Raw genomic sequence first — 19,979 nt, 5'->3', positions numbered from 1 at the left:
GTGATAACCAGCACTTTGTAACGAATCCGGTATATAACTGGCAGCCAGTGCAGTTCACGCAGCCCCGGCTGTATGTGCTCCCATTTTGGGAGCCCCAAAAGCAGTCTGGCAGCTGCGTTCTGCACCAGCTGCAGCTTCCGGGTTCGGCACAGAGGCAGCCCCATGTAGAGGGCATTACAGTAATCCAATCTCGAGGTGACGTTGCATGGATCACTGTTGCCAGGTCCCGATGCTCTAGGGGATGTTGTATCATTTGTTTAATATATTGTGGCATTTTGCAGTATTTTTTTTTTGGGGGGGGGGGGTGGTTGGAATATTTCATATATATCTCCCAAAGATGCTGAGCAATATCTGAGGAAGTTGTTTGAGGGATGTGACCTTTGTATTTTGTTCCTTAGTAGTGAGAGAAACTTGCAGAGGAGAACTGGATGATCTGTTTCCCAGTTGGATTTAGCTAGATCTAAGACCCCCCTAGCACCTTAGAGATCGACACAGTTTTCTAGGTAGAAGCTTTCAAGAGTCAAAGCTCCCTTTGACAGATATTGGCAGGGTTGTCTTATTTCATGAGCCAAAATGAGGAATTAAGGGTGGGATGGGGGCAATTGTATCTAATTGTGATAAGTTGTAGCAGTAAGAATGATAACACTAGGCCAGGGGTGCCCAAACTGTAGCTCTTTCATAGATATTGTGTGGCTCTTGAAGCTCCCACTGCTAGGGTTGCCAAGTCCAATTTACGAAATATCTGGGGACTTTGGGGGTGGAGCCTGGAGACTTTGGGGGTGGAGCCAGGAGACATTAGGGGTGGAGCCAAGATCAAGGCTGTGACAAGCATAATTGAACTCCAAAGGGAGGTCTGGCCATCACATTTAAAGGGACAGCACACCTTTTCAATGCCTTCCTTCCATAGGAAATAATGAAGGATAGGGGTACCTTCTTTTGGGGCTCATAGAATTAGACCCCCTGGTCCAATCGTTTTGAAACTTGGGGGATATTTTGGGGAGAGGCACTAGATGCTGTACTGAAAATTTGGTGCATCTACCTCAAAAAATAGCCTCCCCAGAGCCCCAGATACCCGCGGATCAATTCTCTATTATTTTCTATGGGAATAAATCTCCATAGGGAATAATAGTGTGTCCAGCAGACATTTCCCTCCCCTCCCCCCGCTTTCTGATGACCCTGAAGCGGGGGGAGGGCCTCCAAACCGGGGGATCCCCTGCCCCCACCTGGGGATTGGCAACCCTACCCACTGCCCTGTCAGCCAGCTTGGAGAAAGCATTTGTCTCTTTAAATCACTTCTCCAAGCCAAGGCAGCCAGCAGCTAGGAGAATGCATTTAAAGTTAAAGTTGCTTTATTTCTGCCCCTCTCTCCCATCTATTTTCCTTCCCTCCCTCCCTCCCTCCCTCCCTCCCTCCCTCCCTCCCTCCCTCCAACATTCTTGCCTTGCACACACCTGTCCTTTATTCTATGTGGTTCTTATGTTAAGTAGGTTTGGCCACCCCTGTACTAGACTATGTTCTCTGATGTGCTTAACCAATCTAAAGTTTTCCTGAACCACCAGGAAAGATGGGATTTAAATGTTTTAATATAATAATAAACAAAGAAGAATTATAACTGGCAGGTTAGCCATGGGCATGGCTGTTTGTAACTTTATTTGAGTTGGGGAAACAAGTATGTTGGAAACCTTTTCGCTAAGACAGAATGCCCTGCCTTCTCATTCTTGAGGATAGGCTACCATTAAAAGTGCTGTGCCTGGGACTGGCTGCACTTGGTGGCAATTGAAATGCTTTGGGTTTACCACAAATGTTTTTGATCTAATCGTATCTAACATTATTGGTCAAGAGACCCTCAGCATGGTACAGTGCCATAGAGCCCTTCCTTCAGAGTAGCCGTTTTCTCCAGGGAAGGTGGTTTCTGTCAGCTGGAGATCAGTTGTAAAAGCGGGAGATCTCCAGGCCCCACCTGGAGGCTGACAACCCTAACTGGTGTCTTCCCAGTGCTAGTTTGACACTCTTAACCATTGCATCCTGTTTGGCCTCTCTGCTCTGTGGTCTTTTATAGTTTAACTCATGGTGAGATCCAGGCCTTGCAGTTATGCAGGGCCTGTAAGACGGAGCTGTTCCCCCAGGCCTTTGGTTGAGGTGGCATCCTTCTGGCCTCCCCTGCTCCACCCTGCTACTCTGCCCTCTCCCTTTATCTGCACGGAAATAGAGTGTTTAATGCCCATTTATCCAGCATTCTGATCCACCTGCACATACATAATGGCACATCCTGGAACTCTATTGATTGTCCACCATCTTGATAGTTGTGTTATGAGATTTTAAATTAGATGACTGTAATGTATTTAAATTGTTTTGATTTGATTGCAACCCCCTCCTGAGCCTGTTTGCAGGGATAGAAATGATAGAGGGCGGGATAGAAAGAGAAATGCAATAAATGCAGTAGAATAAATAAGTCCATATATGGTGACTTTCTAGATTGCATCTGGGTGATAGACAGAGGAGGTGTCTCTTCCTGGGTATGGGGAGAGGTGTGTGCATGGGATCTCATTTTTCCTCTTCTGATTTCCCTTGAAGAATTCCCCTTGTCTTTTTAAGTGACGCAAAAGACAGCATGCAGATATGTTACCTGCACACGCACAAACAAGCCTGGTGTCATTTTCATCTTTTGACACTAGATGTCACCATTCTTCTTTCGCAACACTTCCCAGTTCAGAGCTGAGAGGAAAAGCTGCCTAATGGGGCCTGTTGTGAACCATCATCTTCCTGGTGCATGCCAGCATTGCTGGGCAGAATTAGCTGAAGGTTCATTGAAAGAGTTGCACACAGCGATCAGCACTTTGGTTTGGGTTTTGGTGCTGTGCCAGGGGAAGAATGGCCTTTGGGTGCAGGAATCTGTTGCCCTCTTTCCATTGGGGCAGCTCTCTGTTTGGATGGGAGGCTGCCCTGTGAAAACCACTTTATTTAACGCGTTTCTAATGTGCTGTTTTGTGGCACTCAAGCGCTTTGAACTTCCTGCATGGAAAGAGGGCCCACGATATTGTCCTGGCCAAGGAGCCTTTGTTTAAGCCCCTTTGCCACAAAGTGTGGTGACAGCCACCAAGTGGCTTTGAAAAACCTGCAGACAAATTCACAGAGGAAGATAGGTCTGTCAACAGCTGATAAATCACAGTAGATAGCTTATTGGCCGTGATGACCAAAGGGAACCTCCACATCCAGAGGCACTAAACCTCTGAATCCCAGAACCAGGAGGCAATGTCAGGGAAAGGCCTCAGCCTCTATGCCCTATCATTGGCCCTCCAGAGGAATTGGTTGGTTACTGTATGAGACAGGATGCTGGACTAGGTGGACCACTGGTCTGATCCAGTAGGGCTCTTCTTAGGTTCTTAAGTCTATCAGTGGCTACTAGCCAAGTTGGCTGAGGGGAACCAGAATCCCAGAACCAGGAGGCAGCAACTGGAGAAGGCCTTGACCTCTGTGCCATGTTGTTGGCCCTCCAGAGGAGCTGACTGGCCACTGTGTGAGATGGAATGCTGGACTAGATGGACTTTCACAGGTCTGATCCATCAGGGCTCTTCTTACATTCTTACAAATGGACCCTCCATATTCAGAAGCTGCATATTCAGATGCTGGAGGCCGCCAGCAGAGGAGGTCTGTGCACCTCATGCCCTGCATGTGGGCTTTCTGGAGGCTTCTAAATGGGCCCACAATGGAAGTAGGATGTGGAACTAGATGGACTCTTGGCCTGAGCCAGCTAAGAAGTTCTGAGCAGGCATGATAAGACAGAAGGGGACTTCCATGTACAAAAGCAGTATATCTCTGAATACCACCTTTAGGGGGTCAAACCTTTAGGGCTGGGGGATGTCACCTTTCATGGTGTGCCTGTGACCTTTCCAGTGGCATCTGGCTGGCCACTGTTGGAAACAGGATGCTTCAGTAGATGGATCTTTGGTGTCCTCAGACAATGGCTCTTCTAGAGGTACCCGGAGAAGATACAGTAAATGTAAAAATAAGTATTTGTGCATATAGAAAATCCTGTTCAGATTCCACCATGCTCACTGCCCCCAGAGAGTAAGTAGTTAGTCCCTGATGCAGGGATGCTAATTTTGGCAGCAGGCTCGCGTTGGACCTAATAATAATACTGTTCTGCCTCAAAGAGAATATAGACCAAATAAGTGCAGTTAATGATCAGGTTGCTTGAAGATGGAGGAAGAATTAGTGCACACTTTTATCTCTTGGAGAGACACTTTTATCTCTTGGGGTAAGGAAAATTTCCTGTGCCATGCTTAGAAAGCAAGTTGGCTGGATCACAATCTGGCAGAAAACATCCATGTTTAATTAAAAACATAAAAAGAGCCCTGCTAGATCAGACGAGTGGTCCATTTAGACCAGCCTCCTGTCTCACACAGTGGCCAGCTAGTTCCTCTGGAGGGCCAACAACAGAGTATGTAGATGTCAAGGACTTCCCCTGATGTTGCCTCCTGGCTCTGGGATTCAGAGATTTTGTGCCTCTGAACATGGAAGCCTTTAGTCACCCCTGATAGACCTCTCCTCCATGAAGCTCTCTAGTCCCCTTTGAAAGCTGTTTATTCCTGTGGCCATCGCTGCATCCTCTGGCAGCAAATTCCACATTTTAAACGCTTGCTCTGATTCCCCCTTCATAATGCCTAGGACAGTTTACCTGCATGCAGACATGACAGTGTCTTGTGTGTATCCAACCCACATAACCGCATAATGCCAGGACATCACAAAGCTGCCTTGGCTATTGTGGGCAGAGGAGAAATCTGCTGTTATGAACAGTTGCTGCACAGTGAATAGTCCTTTGTATGGACTCTTCCGTTGACTCTGAAATTCCTGTAACTTGGATAAAGTATAGGTGCCACCACTTCCCGCTTGATAGTCAAATAACTTCGGTCTCAGTCTAAAGATCGTTATTTAGTAGCAATTCCCATGTATGCCGGCCCTGAATAGAATTGTGGCTAGTGTGTGTTTATGCATTTGCTTCCACAGCTTTAACATGATCATCTGTGTGTGTTTCTGTAGAGTGGAAACGTATGTGAAAAATTGCAGCTACGCAACACAGGCGCGCAGGGTATTATGCATCTCTCTCTCTGTCTTGCAATTCCGCCTTGCCGTTGTTACCCAGGGAGCAAATGACATCCCAGCACAGAACCCTAATCACAGTTTGGAACATCAGAAATAATGATTGCTTCTGATCGGAGGCGATGAATAATTCATCCGGTTTGATTTTCCCATCCCGGCCAGTGATACCTTTCAGGCCAAATGGGTTTCTACAGGAGAATAATGGCCTCACTTCTTATGGAAATACTGTGGCACACATCATTTCGCCAACACAAAAAAACAGTTAAATTAGACTCTTTGCATCTTCAAGATATATTTTCCCTCCCGTCCCTGCCCTTTTCCATTTGCCTTTACTGTCTTGGTGGCTACACAGAGGCAGCCAATCCGTTGTTTGGGAAACACACGGCTGTCTGTCTGTTCAGAATTGCCTCTGTGGCTAGAAATAGATGTTACAGCCAGTGTGAGGCTGCCGCTGAAAGCAGGAGCCCTGTGCTGCTTTCTGCAATTTCTGGGGATGCTCCGTGCTTAATTATTACACACTGAGGTTCCCTATGCTGGTGGATGATGAAGTGGGCTTTGTGTATAGCTCTGAATCCGGTAATGCCATGTCAAGCGTTGTGCATTCCTAGTTCATGGGGTAGAGAGGAGATGGTAACATGGGGCTGCTATTCTTTGGCAGCCTTGTATTTGGCATCCTTTCTAGTTTTAGTCTCTGGCATTAACTCTGGAAACGCTTTCTCAGTTCTTTCCTGTGGACTCTCTAAGCCTTGAGCTCTTGAACAAATGAAACTGCCTCCTACTGAATCAAAGTATCAGTCCCTCGAGATGAGTATTCTCTACACAGACTGGCATTGGCTCTCCAGGATTTCAGGTTGGGGTCTTTCACTGGAAATAGCAGAGATTGAACCTGGGACCTTCCAAACCCCAAGCAAATGCTCTCCCGTTGAGAAATAGCCTCTCCCTTTTGCTTGTTTTTCTTTTCCCTTTATACTTTTTTATTTTACTGTTCTGTTAAAGTGTACGATGTGAGCCTCTTCTTTCGGTCTACCAACTCAGTGCAAAATAAGCCAAAATGTTTCTGTTTCAGTTTTATTTTTATTATGGCCAGCAACTAGATCCAACTGACAAAAAATTATCAGGTATACAGATATTCAATCTAAACTCCAGTTAAAATAAAAATATAAAACGTAGCAAACAATCTATGTAACATTACATATCCAATTCTGGGCGAAATCTTACTGTAGTATTCATCCAGGATTGGATAGGCTGACCTAGCCACTATGCTAGGTCACTTCAGTGTTCACACATCTCCAAAGTACATAGTTGGCATTTGCAAAGTCTGAGGAGGAATATTTACCATTTCTCAGTAGCAAGACAATGGAAGTCCAGTTCTGAGTCCTTTAATAGTCATCTCTGGTCTGTACCAGATTAATAGTACAATTCTAAGCAAAGTTACACTCTTCCTAGCCTATGTGCTTTAGATTCAGATGGATAGCCATTTTGGCCTGAAGCAATAGAAGTAGTTTGAGTCCAGTGACCTCAACACCAACAAAGTAGAATTCTGGGTATAAGAAACTTTGTTGATCTTGAAGGTGCCACTGGACTCAGACTTTGTTCTATTGCTTTAGAAGGGTGTAACTCTGTTTAGGATTTCACTGTAAATGGGCTAGCAGCCTGTACGGGTATCAAAATCATGCAGCTGTTGCTGGTCTGTACCAAAAGGGTACAAGAGGGAAGTCTTCATGTTTTGCCTGTTCCCTCGTGTTTTTCCAGAGCTTCCTTTCCCCTACCAGACTAACACATTGAAGAAAAGGTGAGCTTAGAATGCTTCCAATGTGCAAATTGGTATGGACTAGGTGGTTTCTTTCTGTTTTTAAGTTTGAGGGAGCAGGCAGGTGGGGTGGCCCTGTAATCTGACATGATGCTGTCGACCAAGAATGGCACCATGTCCTTCTGCTGATTATGTGCCTTTGCTCTCAATCTAAAGCATGGCCCTTTACAATAGGCTGTTTTAAGCTGCTGTCCAAGGTGCTGAAACCACCTGCTCAGGAGACATGCAAACGTTACTGTATACAATACTCTTGAGGAGAGAGAGGATTTGGGCATATGTCATGCCAGGATGGCAACAGCTGCTCTTGCAGAAATTTTTATTATGTGTGCATGATTCTTTTTTACTTTAATAAGTCTTTTTATTCTAAATTTACATGTAAAAGTGCATGTAAGGCATAAACCTTTGTAGAGTAAAAATTGCAAGATCTCATCCATGTGAAAAATACTTTTGCTCCCCCAAAGTCAATCAATATCAAGATGCCAGCTCTTGAGAGACTCCCCCCCAATCTTGTACTTTGTCTGTTGTGTCACCACTGAGCAATATCACTTGGTTTAGGACAGTTGTGCTATTTACTGGGCTCCTAGTAATCCACTCTTTAATTACAGGCACTTGTGGAGTTTGGGCAACCTTAATTCTTCCCACTGTCAATATAGCTGTTAGTAACAGAGTTTATGCTTTGGGTACAACCTAATTCAGAAGTAAAAGAGTAAGAGTGAAATGATATATTATAGTTTTGTCACCGTTGATTTCTTCAATGACTTTGGTCCCAAATCACTGCATAGGAGTCACATACTACCACCACGTATTCTGCTTGACTCTGCTTGGTCTACCTGCCAAAGATAAAGAGTTTAAGAAAGGTGAGGGAGATTGTGTTAGATGAGGAGAGAGCAGCTGGATATTGAGGGAGTTGAAATAGGCTAGGTCTTTCCTCATAGGTAGGCAGATAATGGCTATTTTGCTATCAGGAAACTGGGAAGGGGGGGAGTTGGAAGGGTGTTAGCAATTGTGCAACCCAGAGAGTGCTTACATTAAGCCTAAAGCTCTCTAACAGTTGTTGTACAATGGTGGCTTGTTATTTATTGTGATGCAGTTGTGTTAACAGATTTAGAAACATATCAAGAGCTCTATTTACTTACAAGTGTTCATTAGAATTTGAGATGCGCTAAGTATGATCATGTTGTTTATCAGTAACACTAGCCGCAAGTAAGCTCTTGTTTGATCTGAGATCTTATCAAAATGACTGTTGCGATAGGACAGATCGTGTGCAGAGAGGGAGGACTTGCTTGTTGCGAGGGGTTTGAGGGTGTGCAGTGCATATCTGTGTTCTGCATGCAGATGCATTTGCTTCTCCTCTGCTCTCATTGTGAAGCCCATGTTAGTGTCCTGGATCCTGTCTTCTCACTGCAGTACAGTCTCTGGATATAGCAATTTATTTTTTCCAATGGGACCCATGAGCTGCTCTTTGGGAGAAGAGAAAGTAAAGAAGCAAACTAGTTACAATAACAAGCACTTTCCATCTTCAAACTCACATTGGTCCCAGTTATGTAGAAATAGGGATTGGGACCAATGTGTGGAACAGAAAATGGAACCGGGGGGGGGGGGTAGAATCCTATACCTTCCTCCCACCTGCAGCTTACCTTGCAGCAATTCTGTGGTCCTCTTTTTTCCCCCTTATCCCAAAACCAGTAGCAGTACTGGACCCCTCTGGAGTACTTGGAGAGAGGAGTTGTGGGGTGATGCACAATAGGAATGGTGATGAGTTCCATGTCCCTCCTCTGCATACTCCTTTAAAACAAGTCCCTGCCTCTCTTTCTGTCTAATGGGGACTGACCTGCATTCTAAAAACCTTTGTTTGTGCCCAGCTTGATCCGCGCAAAGAGAACTTAAAGGGCAGCCAAACCTTCTTTTTTGCACTGATGATCTTAACTTAGAAAATCAGTGCAGTCACTCTATGCCCATCAGCATAAACAGTGTGGTGTGTGATGGAATGTTCAGAATTAGAGCATTAGAAATTGAAAGGGAGATAGTTTCTTAGGAATGTTAGTCTCTAAAGGGCTATCGTAAGAGGCATTATCTCTGTTGTGGGACAGAAATTCAATCAAGTACTGGGGAATTAAATGATCTGTCTCTTCGTTAATGCAGATCGGCATGGTAGCTTGGCGAATGACCCTCAAGACCCCAGAGTATCCGGAAGGGCGGGATATCATAGTCATTAGCAATGATATCACCTATCGGATTGGTTCCTTTGGACCCCAGGAAGACCTGCTCTACCTTAGGGCATCGGAACTTGCTCGGATACAGGGGATCCCCCGGATCTACGTGGCTGCCAACAGCGGTGCTAGGATCGGTTTGGCTGAGGAGATCCGCCACATGTTCCATGTTTCTTGGGAAGATCCTGCCGACCCTTATAAAGTAAGGATGTTAGAGATGGCATATGATGCTTGATCAGTGCCGTGTATTCTGCATTGGTGGGCTCTTGATTACAGGGGAGGGGGAAGTGGGGTAATTTTACTCTGTTGACAGTGATGTCTATCTGATAAGCTAAATATGTGTTGAAAGATTCCCAAGAGAACCCATGTTTACACTTAGCCCTGAGAAGTCAAATCTGATTGAATTAGATTTTTTTTTTTAAATTAGTTTTTATTTTTACATCTCTGGCATGGCATGCGTAGATGAAGCTGCTGTACGCTGTGTCAGACCATGGCCTATCCAACACTGTGTGGTCCACTGTGAGAAAATGTTTGAAGGTTTTGAGGCTCCTATGAAGAGACTGCTGTTTCCAAACTGGCCCCCCTGTAGACCCCAAAGTGACATCTCATGGGCCTCCTCCAGTGAGGTAGAAGGAAACCCAAGATGACTCTTGTACTGGAGAAGAGGCGCTTGGAGCACCAGGAAACACGTCGGTGGGGACCATATTGCGCCGTCATTGTTTTCTTCAGCCTTCTGGCTTCTGTTTTGCAAATGAAGCTCAGGGTTTTCACCTGCCATTTCCAGTCCTTAAACTTGTCAGCAGAAATTAATGGCAATTTGAGATAGGAGAAGAAAGAAGTGGCAAAAGGTAGAGCAGGCAGTAGATTCCAGAGAGTTTGTGGCAGGAGTAGAAGGGAGAGGAAATAAGAATAAAAACCAGGACAAAAGGGAGGGCAGGAGGAGAAAAGTTGGTGGTCCCTTTCCCAGGGGACCTGTGTTGATCCCCCACCCAATACACACACTAAGGCTTCCCATGGCTTCCCGAGACTTTCTTTGGAACTGGGAAGTCTAGGAAAATCTTCTTTAAAATTGCTTGCTACTGTGGAGATATTTAAACAAAGTGCTTCCTTTTATCGAAAAAATAAATTTAAATGTATTAATTTAAGCAGAGTGCTTTGGTGCTTGGATATAGTGACGTGGGGGCCATGCAGCATTGGAGGCTCTAGCTCAGCGATGGCCAAACTTGCTTAACACGAGCCACACAGATGTTTGAGAGCTGCAAGACATGAGTGTCATATGTTTGGGAACAGGAAGGCAGGCAGACACATAGATGGGGGAGGGAGGAAGTGGTGGAAAGAAAGCAACTTTAACTTTAAATGCCTTCTCCAAGCTGACTGATGGGGCAGTGGGGGCTTCAAGAGCCACACAATATGTGTGAAAAAGCCACATGTGGCTCAAAAGGCTACCCAAATGTTTCTGGGTTTTTAAAAACTTTTTCTGGGTTTTGAAGGCCCTTCTTATTAAAGAAATAAAGAAAGAAGGGGACTGAGACATGACAGGGCTTGACCCCCTTCCAGCCTACGTCCCATCCCGACGGTGGCAAGTAGTAGGGCCAGAGGAAATTACCCGCCTCCGACACTGGTGTTATGCAATGCCAGGTCCATCAATAATAAGACTTCTATCCTTCGGGAGTTCCTCTTGGAACAGGACATGGACCTGGCATGCGTGACCGAGACCTGGGTGCACGAGGGGGAGACTGTAGCTCTCTCCCAGTTGGTTCCCCCAGGATTCTCGGTCTTTCACCAGTCCCAGACCAGCGGGCGGGGGGGAGGGGTGGCTATACTCATACGAGAGGCTTACTCCTTTCGGGCTCTCCCGCCTCCGGAGATCGGGGGCATTGAATGCGCCGGTTTGGCGTGGGACGTTGGGGAGGGGTTGGCGGTTTGGCTGGTGTACCGACCGCCTAACGCACCGGCCGACGCCTTACCATCCCTGATGGAGGCTGTGGCAGGCTGGGCATTGGAGTACCCAAGGCTTCTGATCCTGGGTGACTTCAATGTCCATGCCGACGACATGTCCTCTAGTCAAGCGATGGACCTAGTGTCATCCATGGCGACACTAGGACTCTCCCAGGTTGTTACAACACCCACCCACCAGGCGGGGCACATGCTAGGCTTGATCTTCGCGGCGGGAATTTTAGTGGACGATATTACTGCGCAGACAGTGCCATGGTCGGACCACTATGCTCTTAAGGCTCGTGTGGATATTCCATTCCAAACCCGTTTAGGCGGCAAGCGCATTTTAGCTCGCCCGCGGAGCCAGATGGACCCGGAACGGTTCCAGATGGCTCTACGGGATCCCTGGCCCTCTGGCAATTCCCTCGATGACCTGGTGGAAGCCTGGAATGATAGGCTCTCCAGGGCCATCGACGAGATTGCACCTAGGCATCCTCTGCGCCCTCGCCTAAAGCTAGCACCCTGGTATAACCAGGAGCTGCTGCAATTAAAGCGTGGACTCAGACGACTGGAGAGGCAATGGCGGTGCACTCGAGACGAAGCGACTAGAGCATCTTATAGAGAATGTATGAAGTCCTATGAGATGGCAGTCAAAGCCGCAAAGAAAACATACTTTGCGGCTAGGATTGCGCCTGCAACTTCGCGCCCGGCACAATTGTTTAACACAATTAGGTCTTTGATAACGCTGCCACAGGGCAACCCAAACGCTAGTCAATTGGAAATCGGCTGTGAGGCTTTTGCGAAATTTTTTGCAGATAAAATCTCGTCGCTCCGCCGCGACACCCCCGCCATATTGGAGGCAGTATGTGAACCCAAGGCTCCTTGCTTGTCTTCAGACAGTATTCTGGATGGTTTCGGCGCTCTCAGCCTGGAGGAAGTTGACAGGATCCTCCTATCTGCACGCCCTACAACTTGCAATTCGGACCCGTGCCCCTCCTGGCTTATTAAATCTTGCCAGAGGGAGCTTAGGTATCCTATACGGGATATCATAAATAGATCCCTCATGGAAGGGCAATTCCCAACACCTCTTAAGGAGGCAGTGGTCCGCCCCCTCTTAAAGAAACCAACACTGGATCCGGCCGAATTGGCACACTATCGGCCGGTCTCGAATTTACCCTTTTTGGGTAAACTCATTGAGAGGGCAGTGGCGTTGCAATTACAGAGTTTCCTGGAGGATGCTTCCATCCTTGATACCCATCAGTTGGGCTTTCGCCCGGGTCATGGGACGGAGACAGTGCTGGTTGCCCTAGTGGATGATCTCCAACGGCATCTGGACCGAGGCGGCACGGCGGTACTGATGTTGTTAGACCTATCGGCAGCGTTCGATATGGTCGACCATCGGGTGCTGACTTGCCGTCTCGCCGACGTGGGGATTCAGGGGTTGGCTCTACAATGGCTTACCTCTTTCCTCAAGGGTCAGGGACAAAGAGTGGCGATTGGGGGTGAGCTGTCCCGGAGGTACCCGCTGGATTGCGGGGTCCCTCAGGGGGCAGTTCTCTCCCCGATGTTGTTTAACATCTACATGCGCCCTCTTGCCCAGATTGCCCGGAGATATGGGCTGGGCTGTCACCAGTATGCTGATGACACCCAGCTCTATCTAATAATAATATAATAATAATAATTTTTTATTTCTATCCCGCCCTCCCCGCCGAAGCAGGCTCAGGGCGGCTCACAGCATAAAATACACATTACATCAGTTTACATTATAAAAACATGGTTAAAACAGTTATAAATTATTAAAATTAACATAACAATATGGCGTTGTAAACATTAGATTTCGTAACATCAGATAATAAAAACATTTCCAGCAGCATACCTAGCTTTATTGCTGATTCTATCGCTAGTTGAAGGCCACCTTGAAAAGGTGGGTCTTACAGGCCCTACGAAATTGATCTAAACATCTTAGGGCCCTCATCTCCTCGGGGAGTTGGTTCCACAATAATGGAGCGACGACCGAGAAGGCCCGATCCCTGGTGGCCTTCAGTCTGGCCTCCCTTGGCCAAGGGATATTCAACTGGTTTTTCCCAGATGACCTCAGTGCCCTCTGGGGCTCATATGGGGAGAGACGGTCCCTCAGGTAGGTAGGTCCTCGGCCATATAGGGCTTTAAAGGTAATAACCAGCACCTTGTAGCGAACTCTGTATACCACTGGCAGCCAGTGCAGCCCGCGCAGCCCCGGCTGTATGTGCTCCCACTTTGGGAGCCCCAGCAACAGCCTAGCCGCCGCGTTCTGCACCAGCTGCAGCCGCCGAGTTCGACACAAGGGCAGCCCCATGTAGAGGGCGTTGCAGTAGTCCAGTCTCGAGGTGACCGTAGCATGGATCACCATTGCTAGGTCACGGCGCTCCAGGAAGGGGGCCGACTGCTTTGCCCGTCGAAGATGAAAAAACGCGGACTTGGCAGCGGCCACTATCTGTGCCTCCATTGATAATGAAGGCTCCAGAAGAACCCCCAGGCTCTTGACCTTATGTGCCGCTTTAAGCTGCACACCGTCAAGGACCGGCAAAGGGATTTCCCTTCCCAGGGCACCGCGACCCAAGCAAAGGACCTCTGTCTTCGTTGGATTTAACTTCAGCCCGCTCAGTCTGAGCCAACCTGCCACGGCTTGCAGTGCTAAGTCCAGGCTTTCTGGGACGGAGCCAGGCCGGCCATCCATTAGTAGATAGAGCTGGGTGTCATCAGCGTATTGGTGGCACCCAAGCCCAATATGGGCTGGGCTGTCACCAGTATGCTGATGACACCCAGCTCTATCTACTTATGGACGGCCGGCCTGCCTGTGTCCCTGAAAACCTGGACCTGGCATTGCAGGCCGTATCTGGATGGCTTAGGCTGAGCGGGCTGAAACTAAATCCGTCGAAGACAGAGGTCCTTTGCCTTGGTCGCCGTGGTCCGGGGAGGGAGATTCCCTTACCGGCCCTCGATGGTGTGCCCCTGTCAGCGGCGCACAGGGTTAGGAGCCTGGGGGTGCTATTGGAGCCTACTTTAATTATGGAGGCCCAGATAGCGGCCACTGCCAAGTCCGCATTTTTTCATCTTAGGCGGGCAAGGCAGTTGGCCCCTTTCCTGGAGGACGACGACCTGGCAACAGTGATCCATGCAACGGTCACCTCGAGGCTGGATTACTGCAATGCCCTCTACATGGGGCTGCCCCTGTGCCGAACCCGGAAGTTGCAGCTAGTGCAGAATGCCGCTGCCCGGCTGTTGTTAGGGCTCCCTAAATGGGAGCACATTCAGCCGGGGCTTCGGGGACTGCACTGGCTGCCGATAACATACCGCGTTCGGTACAAGGTGCTGGTTATGACCTTTAAAGCCCTTTATGGCCTGGGACCTGCCTACCTTAGGGACCGTCTCTCCCCACATGTTCCCCAGCGAGTGCTGAGATCGGGGTCCCAAAACCTTCTCACAATCCCTGGGCCAAAGGAGGCCCGTCTGAAAGTGACTAGAGACAGGACCTTCTCGGTGGTAGCTCCTTGTTGGTGGAATCAGCTCCCGGAGGAGGTGAGGGCCCTGCGGAGCCTTGAACAGTTCCGCAGGGCCTGCAAAACAGCCCTCTTCCAGTTGGCATACAAGTAAATTGCTATCGGAATGCCTGAACATCTAATCTCGAACATCAGACTATCTAATATTGGAACACTGAAGAACTGATTTGAAGAATGGCAGCATAGTATATATTGATGTGAGCTCTACGAGCTTTATGTGTTTTATGTATTTTATATGTATTTTAAGTATTTTATTGTATAATTATAATTACTAATGTACTTTTAATATATTTAAATTGATTTGTTGGTTTTATGTTGTAAGCCGCCCTGAGCCCGCCTCGGTGGGGTAGGGCGGGATATAAATCGAATTAAATAAATAAATAAATAAAATAAATAGTTTGAATTTCTCTGTAAGCTTTTGCATGGTTTGCAGAAACATCTAGTCCTAGGTGTCTGCCTAGTTTAAGGGGGGGCACCCGTGGGAATTGCAAACGTTTGCAATCTCCTTTCACTGGTATGCGTGTAATATATTGCATTTCTACTCATCTGACAGCCCAGTAACAGAGGCTTAATTGTGATCTCATTTTACCTCTCAGGGGTTCAAGTATTTGTACCTGACTCCTCAGGATTATAAGAAAGTTAGTGCCTTGAACTCAGTACACTGTGAGCATGTGGAAGATGAAGGAGAATCCAGGTATGTTTGTTGCAATCATTTGTGCTTTGATCACATGCCCTCAACGGAGATGGGGACCCCATTGTGTCTGTGTGTGTTGCATGCACTCAAGAACCACATGATTTTCTTCTCCAGGATTTATTCAGTATTTGTGAATTTCCTGCATTGTGCAGGGGGTTGTACTAGATGACCCTGGAGGTCCCTTCCAACTCTATGATTCTATGAGTCCAGTCATTCATCTGCCATTTGCAGCCTTGCTAAGAACTGCTTGTGCCTTTTGAATCACATTGCTAATAAGAAGTTATGTTAGCTGTGGCTCTCCCATAGCCAGTGTTCTGGCGCTACAGAGCATGGTTTCTCTGAGAACTCAGAGCTAGAATCTCATGACCCCTCTCTTTCTCAGATACAAAATTACAGATATTATCGGGAAGGAAGAAGGTCTTGGAACAGAGAACCTGCGGGGATCTGGCATGATTGCAGGAGAATCATCACTCGCGTATGAAGAAATTATCACTATCAACCTGGTAAATCCGTGTTTTTGACTGTGTAACTTTGGGCCAGACCACTGACTTCCGTCTGTTCAGGCTGAAGCAGCACAGGCAAAGAGCTCCCCTTCCCTCGTCTAAACAGCAGCAGCAGCTTTAACAGAGCCCTTCTTTAGCTTCAACTGCTTACTGCTGCTGTATTCTTGTGTCTCTCCTTATTTCACAATCTGCTGTCATACAAGGCAGTAGATAGAACACGGCAGCTTCCATTCAGTGATAGGGGCTTAAAATAGACTTGTGGTCATCAGAAAGGGTGCCTGAGCTCTAAACTAGTGTCTGCTTGTGGAGAAAGCTGTAGGAATGTGCACAGGCATTGAGGCAAGCCTTTGGTGGGCTGGATTTGGACCCCCAGCATCCCCCCTCCCCATTTATTTGCTGCCTTCCTCTTTTATGGAGCATAAGGCAGCTTACAACACAGATAAAATACAGTCCAGTTTTATTTAACAACCCGTAGGCTGTATACTAAAAAAAGGAAACACAATTTAAGAATAAAAAATTGTAGTATAACAGAAGTTTGCCACATCCACAGTACAACATTTACAAAGACTGTTCAAGAACAGTCTTAAGGTGTCAAAGAAGGCTGAATATTTTATAGCCATTTTCTAAGAAATTTTTCTCCGACTACATCATGCTTTGGGCAATAAAAAGAAGACAGGGGACAGAGTTGACTACAGTCAGTGAGCAGTCACAAAAGCCCTGTTCAGAAATCAGAAGGTATCTTTAGGAAATGGCCCTTCATCCGGGCTGCTGGCATTGCATGGCAGCATGCAGTCATATATAACTGCCTTGATTTTGGAGTGTCCAATATGTTGAAATAGTGGGGCAGGTCAAACTGAGTTGAATACGTAATTTCCAGGTGAAGAGGGGGACCTTTCTGTCTAGTGCCATTTTGTAAGGAATCCCCGTCCTATTTGAACGATTTGTCTGTAAACAGGGTTTGCCTTCTTTTAGTTAAACTTCTTCACTTTTGTATATTTTGTGTATTTTTGGTATATTTCTGTGTTTACAGCTCTATTCTGTTTTGACCAGCATTGTTCTCAAGCTGCTGACAAAGTGAAAGCCAGAAAATCTTCTGAGTTTAGCAATATAACAATAATAATAAATACATTTTTTAAAAGCCAAAATCTTAAATCATAAGAACATAAGAGAAGCCATGTTGGATCAGGCCAATGGCCCATCCAGGTCCAACACTCTGTGTCACACAGTGGCCAAAAAACCAGGCACCATCAGGAGGTCCATTAGTGGGGCCAGGACACTAGAAGCCCTCCCACTGTGCCCCCCCCCCATCACCAAGAATACAGAGCATCGCATGATTCAGGACTGCTTGAAAACTTAACCAAATGTGCCCCTAAACATACTATCTTCAGCTGCCTCCTAAAGATCGAAAATGAAGAGGCCAAGCCACGCCTTCCTGGGGCTGCACTGAGAAGGCCCTTGCTCATGCAGCCACCAAATAAGCTGCTCTGGTTGATGGGACAATCAGGAGGACCTCAATTTGTCAAAAAGTTTTATTTTAAGATTAGATAATATCCATTCACACCCAGCATTCCATTCACACCCAGTCCAGCTGTCCAACATTCCAGAGATGCCTACAGGGGGTTTCCTTTGGGGATAAGTAATTGTGATGATTTATCTGCATTTGGGAGTAACTGAACAAGCCAGTCACACACCTTGCACAGCTCCCCAGCTTAATAAAATTAAAATTACAAAGAGGTGAGATCAGATCAAGTAAATAATACAGAGACGTAGCAGGGGGTCCTTCCCCTGCAGGTTAAGAATTGGGGCTTGAATTTTACCCAGAATCCTGTTTCATACAAAGCACATATGTCAGTCCTCTCAGCTTCCTGCCAAATTATGGAGCTATGGATATGAACAGACAACATTTCTCTTTCAGGTGACATGTCGGGCAATTGGCATTGGGGCTTACCTTGTCCGGCTGGGCCAGAGGACGATCCAAGTGGAAAATTCACATATCATCTTGACTGGAGCTGGAGCCCTTAATAAAGTAAGTGCATTCTTCCATTAGGAAAGAGCCAGGAGGACCTTAAAGGCTAACCAGATTTGTGGCAGGGGAGCTTTTGTGAGTCATTGCTCACTTCTTCGGATAGTCTTTAAGGTGCCACTGGACTTCTTTAGCGCTACAGACAGACAAACACGGCTATCCATCTTGTGCATTCTCCCATGTTTGTAAATCTGGTTTGAGGAGGGTTTTTTTTCTTCAGTGTTTCTTGGCAAAAGCTGGCCATGTTTTTGGTCCGTGCAGCCAAACTGGACTGGGTTGGTGAATACCTCTTTGCAAGTCAGAGCTTTGCCTATATTCATTGGCAAAAATATGGTGACCAGTGGTTCACACGCGGCATCATTATTGCCTTCACTAGGTTGAAAAAAAGGTTGGACGGTCACGTTCCTTGAAGGATTGAGGTCCTGTAATCACCAGCTGACAGAGAGAGCCACCCACTCAGATTTTAGTGGCTCTATCCCAAATTGCTTTGTGTAGAGGTCAAAGCTCAGTGCTGGGTAGTGGTAGGACTTCTGCATTGGCCCTAGTTTACTTTAGTTTATTCACAGCCTAAGCCAGCATTTAAAACAGTAAAATCATACAAAATTAAAACTGAATGACCATAAACTCATACATAAAAAAGACATAAAATACTGTTGGAAAACTACAAATATAACAGAACATGGCAGTTACAGCAAACAGATTGCTAAAGGTGTTTAGCCAATTCCTGACTGAATTATTAGAGTTTTCCTTATTCGTGTGGCAAGCCAGCCAAATTTTGCTAATTTGTATGTAACCTCAGGGTTCTTATCGTCAAGGAGATTCTTAAGAAGTTGCAGTCTTTGACTACTGGTAAAAAGTATTGGCCCTAAATAAGCTGTCTACAAATAAATTTTATTTAGTTTGTTGCCTTCCTTGTTTCATTTATAGCCCCCTTCTCACTGAGTCTTCAGGTGGGTCATGAAATATAAAAACAATTCAGACATCATAAGATGTCCAGTAGAGCAGAGGTCCCCAATCTTTTGGCCCCAGGGACTGGCTCCAGGGCCAGCCCGCTGACCGCAGCCCAGCCTCCCCCCGCGGCGCCTCCTCCCACCTGTTTTCCTCCCCCATTTTCCTCCTCCCTCACCCCCCCCCGTGCAGCGTTGTCGCTTCCTCCTCCCATTTTCCTCCTCTCCTTCCCCCCCCCCGTGCAGCCTCGCCACCTCTTAAAGGTGCCACTTGACTCCTACTTTGTTCTACTGCTTCAGACCAACACGGCTGCCCACCTGGATCTATCCTCCTCCCCTCCCTCGTTTTCTTCCCTCGGCCCCCCCCCCCATGCAGCCTCATCACCTCTCCCCCCCGTTTTCTCCATTTTAAAGCTGGGGAAGGGGTGGTGAAGTCCTCCCAGGCCACCCCCCCACCAAACAACTGCGGTGGGGGGGGGAACCACTGCAGCCAGTGGCAGCCGAGGGCACATCATGCTTCAGGCAGGCAGGCACCCCTCAAAGCACTTCAAACCCCCGGTGCTCACCCCTCTCCTTCCCTTCCTGTCCCATTCCGTCACCTTCCCCCCTCCCACCTGCAATCACAGCGTGCCACTGCCGCGGGGGGGGGCAAGGGGGAGGTGACGGGATAGGAAGGGAAGGAGGGGGCGGGTGGCAGTGGTGGGCTTTGAGGAGGAAGCAGACATGCTGTGGCAGGCAGGGCGGGGGGGGGGGGCAACAGGAAGGGAAGCAAAAGAGGTGACAGAGGAGGAGGCAGGCACGCTGCGGCTGCAGAGCCCAGGCACAGGGGGGCGGGAGGCAAAGGGATGGGAAGGGAAAGGAAGGGCAGCTGGCGGCTGATCGGTGGGAGGGGGAAGAGGTGGGGAGGCTGTGCCGGGGGCGAAGGAAGGAAAAGGAAAGGGGGGGGAGGCCCGTGGAGGGGGGGTGGCAAGGCTGCGCGGCTCATGGAAAACAGGCAGCGGCCCACTACTGGTCCCCGGCCCGGGGGTTGGGGACCCCTGCAGTAGACAATACTATGTAAAAGCTCTGTGCAGCTTCCACCGGGATCGAACTCAGGGCTCCGACTGCAGTACTGCAGCAGAGGGCTCCGACTGCAGTACTGCAGCTTTACCATTCTGCGCCATGGGGCTCCTAGAAGACATATGACAAAGCCCCTGCCTCTTTTTATTTCCCCTAAAA

General features: G+C 47.5%; 1 protein-coding gene across 2 annotated transcripts in view; it reads left to right on the top strand.

Moving 5' to 3' along the window:
- Window positions 1–19,979, top strand: part of ACACA (acetyl-CoA carboxylase alpha) — a 291,537-nt gene that overhangs the window by 176,054 nt on the left and 95,504 nt on the right. For both annotated transcript variants that reach the window (XM_060259542.1, XM_060259543.1), the window contains 4 exons: window positions 9,053–9,322; window positions 15,191–15,288; window positions 15,671–15,791; window positions 17,707–17,817. In XM_060259542.1, coding sequence (XP_060115525.1) covers window positions 9,053–9,322; window positions 15,191–15,288; window positions 15,671–15,791; window positions 17,707–17,817 — 600 coding nt within the window. The remainder of the gene's footprint in view (window positions 1–9,052; window positions 9,323–15,190; window positions 15,289–15,670; window positions 15,792–17,706; window positions 17,818–19,979) is intronic.

Source organism: Heteronotia binoei, chromosome 18 (assembly GCF_032191835.1).
Source record: "Heteronotia binoei isolate CCM8104 ecotype False Entrance Well chromosome 18, APGP_CSIRO_Hbin_v1, whole genome shotgun sequence".
Lineage (NCBI taxonomy): Eukaryota > Metazoa > Chordata > Lepidosauria > Squamata > Gekkonidae > Heteronotia > Heteronotia binoei.
Note: the sequence above shows the minus strand (reverse complement) of the source record. Positions and strands in the feature narration are given on the sequence as shown.